Source organism: Cebus imitator, unplaced genomic scaffold (genome assembly GCF_001604975.1).
Source record: "Cebus imitator isolate Cc_AM_T3 unplaced genomic scaffold, Cebus_imitator-1.0 Scaffold169, whole genome shotgun sequence".
Lineage (NCBI taxonomy): Eukaryota > Metazoa > Chordata > Mammalia > Primates > Cebidae > Cebus > Cebus imitator.
This window is the reverse complement of record NW_016107484.1, coordinates 1,291,839-1,301,835: the sequence shown is the minus strand read 5'-3', so window position 1 is coordinate 1,301,835 and position 9,997 is coordinate 1,291,839. Positions and strand designations below refer to the sequence as shown.

Here is a 9,997-nt window from a genome sequence, read left to right as displayed (position 1 = left end):
CTTGGTGGACAGCCTTAATGACTACATATTAGATAGGCTATCTCATTGCAATGTGTTAGGCATCAAATCACTCTGGTAATGTAAGTCAGCCACGTTAAGTTTCTTTGCCAGACTTCCTTCAAGAGAACTCTTACAGTCAAAGAGAAGGTAGAGCAAAGAAGTTGCTTGTGGAAATGAAGATATAGAGTACCTAGTTAATAGTGGGAACCACAAATGATTAAGGTATAGAATTATGTTCATCTCTTTATTTTAACCTTCTCTTCTTCCAGGTTGGTGGCACTAAGGCTGGTGTAGTCCGGTTTCTTGGGGAGACCGACTTTGCCAAGGGGGAATGGTGTGGTGTGGAGTTAGACGAGCCTCTTGGGAAGAACGATGGTGCTGTTGCTGGAACAAGGTTTGTTTGGCATTGTGCAACATCTTGTCTCACTCTTGTATGTGATGATGCTCAAGCCAGTCTCACCAAGCATGTGTGTCATAACATGGAAAGACATGTTCAGAAGAGCGGCACTCTTACTTCCTGAGACCCATCTGCCGTTTTTTGTCCCTCCACACTAGAATTGGGACTGTTGTTTTGACTGTCTCCTTAGTACTACATGTAGTGTGTCTGAGTAGATTCTGAACAAGAATTCTGTTTATTTTTCAAAATAGAAAGGAAATACTATGTTATCTGTCTGGCTTCTCTCACCACCCACCTTTTTTTTTCTTCTTTTTTTAGTAGAGATGGGGTTTCACCATTTTGGCCAGGCTGGTCTCGAACTCCTGACCTCAGGTGATTCACCCGCCTCAGCCTCCCAAAGTGCTGGGATTACAGGAGTGAGCCACTGTGCCTGGCCTTCTCTCCCTTTTGATAGGAGTTGCTCTCTGAAAGAGTACCTGTGCATCTGGGGGCGGGTGGTGGTAGAAGTTAGTCACCTTTGTCAGTAAAAAGAACTGCAGAATATGTCTTCATATCTGATGAGAATTCCATCCTACGGCAGGAGAACAGACTGGCAAGCAGATCTCTCCCCTTGTAAGGATAACCCCATTCTTTTTTTTGAGACAGGGTGTCCCTCTGTCACCCGGGCTAGAGTGCAGTGGCATCATCCTCACTCACTGCAACCTCCGCCTCTTGGGTTCAAGCAATCCTCCTACCTCAGCCTCACCAGTAGCTGGGACTGCAGGCATGCACCACCACGCCTGGCTAATTTTTGAATTTTTAGTAGAGATGGGGTGTTGCCCAGGTTAGTCTCAAGCTCCTGGATACAAGTGATCTGCCTGCCTTGGTCTACCAAAGTGCTGGTATTACAGGTGTGAGCCACCATGCCCAGCCTGGATAACCCCATTCTTGCCTCCCAACACAGGATGGGAGTACAGTAATGCACACAGATGCAGGAGGAATTTCCCACTCTTCTTTTCAAAATGATTTTTTAAAAAAAATATTTATTTTATTTATTTTTTTTAAGACGGGGTTTTACCATGTTGGTCAGGCTGGTCTTGAACTCCCCACTTCAGGTGATCCACCCACCTTAGCCTCCAAAGTGCTTGGATTACAGGCATGAGCCACCGCGCCTGGCCCATTCAAAATGTTTTGAAGGCACAGGCGTCTATGATTCAGTGTTATTAGTAGTATACAGTATATTAATGTATCACTTGTGTGGTAATTAACATTTTACTTATAAAACATAGACAAATTGGTTATAAGCAAATTGATTATAAAGAAAAGGGCTTAACCTACCACATACAGTAATTATGACTCTTGGAGGTAAAGATCTCTTGGAGGCTGGGCACAGTGGCTAACGCCTATAATCCCAGCACTTTGAGAGGCCGAGGCCAGTGGATCACGAGGTCAAGAGATCGAGACCATCCTGGTCAACATAGTGAAATCCTGGCTCTACTAAAAATACAAAAATTAGCTGGGCATGGTGGCACACGCCTGTAGTCCCAGCTACTTGGGAGGCTGAGGCAGGAGAATTGCTTGAACCCAGGAGGTGGAGGTTGCAGTGAACTGAGATCTCACCATTGTACTCCAGCCTGGGTAACAAGAGTGAAACTCTGTCTCAAAAAAAAAAAAAAATTTTTCTTGGAACTGCAATGATTATGAAGCCATCTTTTCTTAATATTAAAACACTGTAATCCTTTAGAGTCATACATTGCCTGTGTCTACCCAAAAATAGACGTTACTAGTTAATATTTCTCCATGTTTATTTTCTTTTCCCCCAGTGCCGTTTTCTTTTTTTTTTTTTTTTTGAGACGGAGTTTCGCTCTTGTTACCCAGGCTGGAGTGCAATGGCGTGATCTCGGCTCACCGCAACCTCCGCCTCCCGGGTTCAGGCAATTCTCCTGCCTCAGCCTCCTGAGTAGCTGGGATTACAGGCACGTGCCACCATGCCCAGCTAATTTTTTGTATTTTTAGTAGAGATGGGGTTTCACCATGTTGACCAGGATGGTCTCGATCTCTTGACCTCGTGATCCACCCGCCTCGGCCTCCCAAAGTGCTGGGATTACACGTTTTCTTTTTTCTGGGTCTTCTCAATGCTATATTTGCAGAATACCTTATCTTTTTTTTTCATATTTTTATTGATACAAAATTAAAAATTTTCAGTGAACTGGCCAGGCGTGGTGGCTTACACCTGTAACCCTAGCACTTTGGGAGGGTCAGGTGGGTGGATCATGAGGTCGGGAGATTGAGACCGTCCTGGCCAACATGGTGAAACCCCATCTCTGCTAAAAATACAAAAATTAACTGGGCGTGGTGGCACGTGCCTGTAATCCCATCTACTTGGGAGGCTGAATTAGGAGAATCACTTGAACCAGGGAGTCAGAGGTTGCAGTGAGCCAAGATTGCTCCACTGCACTCTAGCCTGGCGACAGACTGAGACTCCGTCTCAAAAAATAAAAATAAAATATCTTCAATGAACATTTGTATTTCTTTTTTTGACTAGATTTTTCCTGTATGTTTAATGAGCCATTTTGTATTTATATTTCTCTACAGTTGATTAAATAGGGGTAGATTTTAATTTTTTTATTTTTATAAATACATATTTTTTACTAATTTTTTTTCAGTAGGTTTTTTGGGAACAGGTAGTATTTGGTTACATGAGTAAGTTCTTTAGTGGTGATATCTGAGATGTCGATGCACCCATCACTGGAGTTGTTTATTTGTTTGTTTTGAGACAGGCTCTTGCCCTGTCACCCAGGCTGGACTACAGTGATGTGATCTTGAGCTACTGCAGCCTCAACTTCCCAGGCTCAAGCGATCCTTCTGTACCACCACACCTGGCTAATTTTTTGTATTTTTTGTAGAGATGGGGGTCTGTCTGTATTGCCCTGGCTGGTCTTGAACTCCTGGGCTCAAGTGATCCCTTGCCTTGGTCTCCCAAAATGCTGAGATTACAGGAGTGAGCCACCACATCTGACTCTTCATGTTTACTTTAATGGATCTACCAAAGTTAGGTGACTGTTTGACTTCTTTTCCTTTTGTTTGGCACAATTTTATTAAAGGGGTTTCCTCTATTGCTAAACTCCTCTGCTGTACGTTTATCAGGCGGTGGAAATATTTATTTCCTTTATGTAGAACCTCAGCAACAGGTGAGTAATCCTGACTCTGTGTATCACCAGTGTGTGTTCTAAAACCATCATTGAGGTGTTAGCCTACATTGTCACCAGTGTGTGTTCCAAAACTATCATTGAGGTTGTTAGCCTACATACATGTGACTGCTACATGCTGGTATATAACCCCAGCTTAGTGGTAGAATTTTCAGGAATCCAGCCACAAGTTAGGAGCAGGGAGAGCCTTTTGGTTATAGTTATTATTTCTTGTCACTAAGTTGTTTTTTGTTACTGTTCTTATTGTTCTCTAAAGGTATTTTCAGTGTCAACCCAAATATGGCTTGTTTGCTCCTGTCCACAAAGTTACCAAGATTGGCTTCCCTTCCACTACACCAGCCAAAGCCAAGGCCAACGCAGTGAGGCGAGTGATGGCGACCACACCTGCCAGCCTGAAGCGCAGCCCTTCTGCCTCCTCCCTCAGCTCCATGAGCTCAGTGGCCTCCTCTGTGAGCAGCAGGCCCAGTCGGACAGGACTAGTAAGCTCCCTTTCTCATTACCTGCCTCCACTTCCCAGGCATGACTAAGGCCCGTGGGCAGTGCCCCTGCTTTGCTGCTTTCCTGCTTTGCTTGTCCTTGTGCTGAATGTTGCTTGCAGCTTGCTGTGAAAGCCCTTGCCAAGTAAGTTTTGAAAAATGTAACTCCAGCAAGAATACATCTTTTAAAATCAGAAAGCATTTTTAATAGCCCTTTTCAGATTCTTAAAAGCTTAAAAATACATCTGTTTTTGGTGAATCTGTGTAACTACTGCTTACTCTAATATAGGGGTCAAATTATTATTATTTTTTCTTTTTTTTTTGACCATTTTACTGTATTAATCTGTTTTCATAAGGGGTCAAATTATTTTCTATCAGATTATTTTAGGACAAAATGATGGGAACATTGGAGAGATGCTTTTCTTCAAGTCCATAGATCTGTCTCTCTCTCTCTCTTTTTTTCTTTCGAGTCAGGGTCTTACTGCTTCCCAGCCTCAACATCCCAGGCTCAAGCAATCCTCCTGCCTCAGCCTCCTGGTAGTTGGGACTGCTGGTACATATCACCATGTCTGGCTAATTGTTCTTTTTTTAATTTTTTTTATTTTTTTTGAGAAAGAGTTTCGCTCTTGTTGCCCAGGCTGGAGTGCAATAGTGCAATCTAGGCTCTCCGCAACCTCCGCCTCCCAGGTTCAAGTGATTGTCCTGCCTCAGCCTCCCAAGTAGCTGGGAATATAGGCATATGCCACCCTGCCCGGCTAATTTTTTGTATTTTTAGTAGAGGTGGGGTTTCTCCATGTTGGCCAGACTGGTCTCAAACTCCTGACCTCAGATGATCTGCCCTCCTTGGCCTCCCAAAATTCTGGGATTACAGGCATGAGCCACCGCACCCAGCGTAATTTTTTTTTTCTTTATAGAGAGAGGGTTCCACTATGTTGCCCAGGCTGGTCTCAAATTTTTAGGCTTAAGCGATCCTACTGCCTTGGACTTCCAAAGTTTTGAAATTACAAGCGTGAGCCCCCACTCCCAGCCTATTTTTCTCTTTGACTTCAAATAATTTTAGGAACTGAAGTGTTTTGAGAAAAGGTGTGTTCCTAGGATTTTAATATTATATTAAGACAACCTAACCTACTGGAACCAGTTAGTGTGTGGAATGTCCCTGACTTGAACCAGAGGACACTAAAAGGAACTTTTGGAGCTGGAAGAGGATACTGGGAAAGCCCTGTTTTGATTACTCTCTTCTTTTCATCTTCTTCTGGTCCTTTTTCCTCTCTCCCCCTTTTTCCTGTTTAAAACAGTAAAAATAGAATCACCAGTAATAACATAGGCAACACCTCATTCTGTTTGTTAATGTAGTATTTTATTAGGGTCAAAAGCCCTCCCATAAGTTTATTTCCTAGAAGTGGGACAAATACTGATTAAGTTAGAAGTGGCAGCCTCAGACTCTCCTCCAGACTGAGTTCAGGTCTCCCCTATGTATCGGGGAAGCACAGGCCATGAGCCAGGATGGTGCGTGGTGCCATGGGGAGGAGGGTGGTTAGCCCAGGGTCTCTCAGGGCCTGCTCTTCCATTGTCGTCAGGCAGAGGAGAGATAGGTGCTGAAATCTTTACATGGGGCTGTGCTCCTCTGCCAGCCAGCTAGGCTTTCCTCCTCTATATTCAGGTAGGATAAGGACTGCTCGAAGCATTTCCGTTTGCATATGAAAAGAAAGCCTGTGTCTTCAATAGAAAAATTATTTTTATGAGAAAAGTGTGACAAGTGGATTGAAGAAGAACCCCAAACCCCTGAGTTGAGACAGTTTTTAAAATGTAGGTCAGAAACTCATACATACATCTTTCCTCCTGTGCTATTCTTTGAACAGTTCCATGGAAGGGCCTATTCCGGATTAGGAAATTTCTTGAGAATTTTTATTACCTTGTAATTGTGTCCATTTCTTTGGGAAATACCAAGTTCTCCCGATTCCCACCAATTTCTCCTCTTATTTTTCAGACCAATTCTCATACCTCTTAGCTCACCTAATTCAATGAAAATTGACAAAAGAGACATGAGTTTCTGTATCTTGTAAGACAGCTTATATTTGTGTCTTTATGGTTTCTAAGTCAAAAGTCACCATATGATAAAGATATAATGTCATTTCAATTATTTTGCTCAGAAATGTACTTCTGTTTTAGAAAAACAAAAATTGAAAAAAAAAAATTTTTTTTTTTGAGACGGATTCTCCCACTGTCGCCCAGGCTGTAGTGCAGTGGCGTGATCTTGGTTCGCTGCAATCTCTGCCTCCTGGGTTCAAGCAATTCTCCTGCCTCAGCCTCCCAAGTAGCTGGGACTACAGGCGTGCGCCACCACACCCAGCTAATTTTGTTTTATTTTTATTAGAGACGGGGTTTCACCATGTTGGCCAGGATGGTCTCGATCTCCTGACCTTGTGATCCACCCGCATTGGCCTCCCAAAGTGCTGGGATTACAGGTGTGAGCCACTGCACCTGGCCAAAAAAGTAAAATTTTCCTTTTTTTTTTTTGAGACTGAGTTTCACTCTGTCGCCCAGGCTGGAGCGCAGTGGCGTAACTTCAGCTCATGGCAACCTCTGCCTCCCAGGTTCAAGTGATTCTCCTGCCTCAGCCTCCCAAGTAGCTGGGATTACAGGCGCCTGCCACTACACCCAGCTAATTTTTTTTGTATTTTTAGTAGAGACGGAGTTTCACCATGTTGGCCAGTCTGGTCTTGAACTCTTGGCCTCAAGCGATCCAACTACCTTGGCCCCCCAAAGTGCTGGGATTACAGGCATGAGCCACCGTGCCCAGCCCATTCTTTGTTTTTATTTTTATTTTTTATTTTGTTGAGATGAGTCTCACTGTTGGCCAGGCTGGAGTGCAGTGATGCGATCTGAGCTCACTGCAACCTCTGCCTCCTGGGTTCAAGTGATTCTTCCTCCTCAGCCTCCTTAGTAGCTGTGATTACAGGCGTGCTCCACCATGCCTAGCTAATTTTTGTATTTTAAGTATAAACTGAGTTTCACCATGTTGTCCAGTCCAGTCTCGAACACCTGATTTCAGGTGATCCACCCACCTTGGCCTCCCAAAGTCCTGGGATTAGAGGTGTGAGCCACCATGCCTGGCCAATTCATTCTTTAACCACAGTGACTTAGTGTTTCCATGTTCACCGCTGTTGGGCTCTATACATCTAGTCAAGGTTTGGAGTCTTATTTCTCATCACCAACCTCATTTCTTGTGCATGTTGATTTTTGCATGGTACTTTCTTTCTTGTCATGGCAATAGCCAAAACCCAACTTTGAAAGACATGATGCTATTGAAAGGATGGTAGGACAATCTAATGATAAGACAGAATTGCCTCGAACTAGTAGTTTGCATGGTGTCCTGCAGATGTCGCTGTGTTTCTCTTCAAAATTTAAAACCTCTTGCAGTGCACTGGTGAGTTTGCTCCTCATGCTGGGGCATCTCTGCACATGGTTTGGGAACCACACATTTAATGAATTCAGGAAGAAATATTAGCAAGAGAAGGTATAATTTAGCTATATAATGAAATTGAAAGGTCAGGGTCAAATGATTAAAAAAGACAACAGGAGTTTCCTTCCAGTATGTTTAAGTAATTTCAAGAACTTTGACTAAATGAAACAGCAAAGGGCAATTTGGGTTTGATTAGATTCTTTTGTAGCTCTCAAGTTGCCGGGTTGTTAATTGAAGAAAGATCCTAGCTGTACATCTGCATCCTGTGCGTCTTGCAGCAAGGTCCTAGGGAAACTGATGAAGAGAAGAGCTTTCAGGTGACAGCTGCAGCTCTGACTGCAGAAGATGAAGTTAAGGCTGACTTGGTCTGGAGTCAGCAGTGGCTCAGAGGATGGCCTTTGGCTGGGCATGGTGGTCCACACCTGTAATCCCAGCACTTTAGAGTTTGAGAACAGCCTGGTGAACATGGCGAAACCCTGTCTCCACTAAAAATACAAAAATTAGCTGGGCGGTAGTGGTGCACGCCTGTGATCCCAGCTACTTGGGAGGCTGAGGCAGGAGAATCACTTGAACGCAGTGAGCGAGATCGCACCACTGCACTCCAGCTACTTTTTGTATTTTTAGTAGAGTTGGGGTCTTAACCATGTTGGCCAGGTCTCAAACTCTTGGCCTCAAGTGAGCCACCTGCCTTGGCCTCCTGAAGTGCTGGGATTACAAGTGTGAGCCACCACACCCAGCTGGTGTGCTCTCTTTACACTGATGTATTCTTTGTGAGATTTATAGACAGAAGGCCCATGCTTTCCTGTGTTTTTGAGGAAGCCTTTCCTAATCGTGGCCAGCCTGCTAGCTGGAGCAGTGCCCTTGCTTTGCCAAGCAGATGCCCACCATGTATGCATCACACCTCCCTCTCATTCCTGACAGCATCATCTCCCTTCACTTCTCTAACTTTCCTTTGCAGTTGACTGAAACCTCCTCCCGTTACGCCAGGAAGATCTCCGGTACCACTGCCCTCCAGGAGGCCCTGAAGGAGAAGCAGCAGCACATTGAGCAGCTGCTGGCGGAACGGGATCTGGAGAGGGCGGAGGTGGCCAAGGCCACAAGCCACGTTGGGGAGATAGAGCAGGAGCTAGCTCTGGCCCGGGATGGACATGACCAGGTGAAGTCTGACCTTGTTGTGGAGATGATGATAATTTCTAATCCACTGAGGAGGGCCAGAAGCATGCCTGGTGCTTGGCACCAAGGAGCTATCCTTGAGAGCACTGGAAATGGGTGTACATTTCTTTGCTGTGTTTGCTTGAAAGCTACGACCTGGGGTGCCAGTTTCTATGATCACAGAGATGAAGTTTTCTTCTTGATTCTACTTTAGTGTCTGGTCTTTGTGTCTGGGTCTTTTGGCCTGTGTTAGGCCAGCTTGGTTACTAGGACCTTACCAATGATTACAGCTGCTGTTTATGGATTACTCTTAATATGTGTTTCAGTTTCAAACAAGATGAGAGTTATTTTAACATTGTCCTTTATCGCTTTAATGGTGTGGTATTTCATCATCTATCTTCCAGGAAAGCTGTCAAGAATAAACTATTAAAATAGAAAAAGCATATTAACATAAGGTTTTAGAGTAACGCCCACCCACCGTGGTAACCCAGAGCTCTTTGGGGAAGTATCTTTGGGTCTGTATCTGGGTCAAAAATAGCCCTTTAACTGACATCCTTGCCTTCCCCAGCATGTCCTGGAATTGGAAGCCAAAATGGACCAGCTGAGAACAATGGTGGAAGCTGCTGACAGGGAGAAGGTGGAGCTTCTCAACCAGCTGGAAGAGGAGAAAAGGTGACCTCAGACTGTTTCCTGGTGGAAGTGTGGCCTTTTCCTTTTTTTTTTTTTTGAGATGGAGTCTAGCTCTGTTGCCAGGGCTACAGTGCAGTGGTGCGATCTCAGCTCACTGAAATCTCTGCCTCCCAGGTTCAAGTGATTCTCCTGCCTTAGCCTCCCAAGTAGCTGGGATTACAGGCACACACCACCATGCCCGGCTAATTTTTTTGTACTTCAGTAGAGATGGGATTTCAACGTGTTGCCCAGGCTGGTCTCGAACTCCTGAGCTCAGGCAATCTACGATCTGCCCGCCTCAGCCTCCCAAAGTGCTGGGATTACAGGCATGAGCCACTGTACCAGTGGTCTTTTCCCTTTAAATGATCTTAGAAGACAATTTCCTATTAATAACCATGTTGCTATCAACCCTTAGAACCAAAGAAATGACTATCTAGCAGAAATTGAACTCTCCCATACCGTGTGAAGAGGGTCTGCTTTGATTCAACTTTTTAAAAGAAGTTTGGAATAATTTAGACATGGCCCAATTATCCGGTCATGGTGACTCCAAGCCTGTAATCCCAGCACTTTGGGAGGCTGAGGCAGGTGGATCATGAGGTCAGTAGTTCAAGACCAGCCTGGCCAAGATGGTGAAACCCAATCTCTACTAAAA

General features: G+C 44.5%; 1 protein-coding gene across 23 annotated transcripts in view; it reads left to right on the top strand.

The window, feature by feature from the left end:
• CLIP1 (CAP-Gly domain containing linker protein 1) overlaps positions 1-9,997 on the top strand; it is a 141,335-nt gene that overhangs the window by 48,813 nt on the left and 82,525 nt on the right. For all 23 annotated transcript variants that reach the window (XM_037744215.1, XM_037744214.1, XM_037744218.1 and 20 more), the window contains 4 exons: positions 270-394; positions 3,842-4,064; positions 8,483-8,680; positions 9,245-9,348. In XM_037744215.1, the coding sequence (XP_037600143.1) occupies positions 270-394; positions 3,842-4,064; positions 8,483-8,680; positions 9,245-9,348 (650 nt within the window). The remainder of the gene's footprint in view (positions 1-269; positions 395-3,841; positions 4,065-8,482; positions 8,681-9,244; positions 9,349-9,997) is intronic.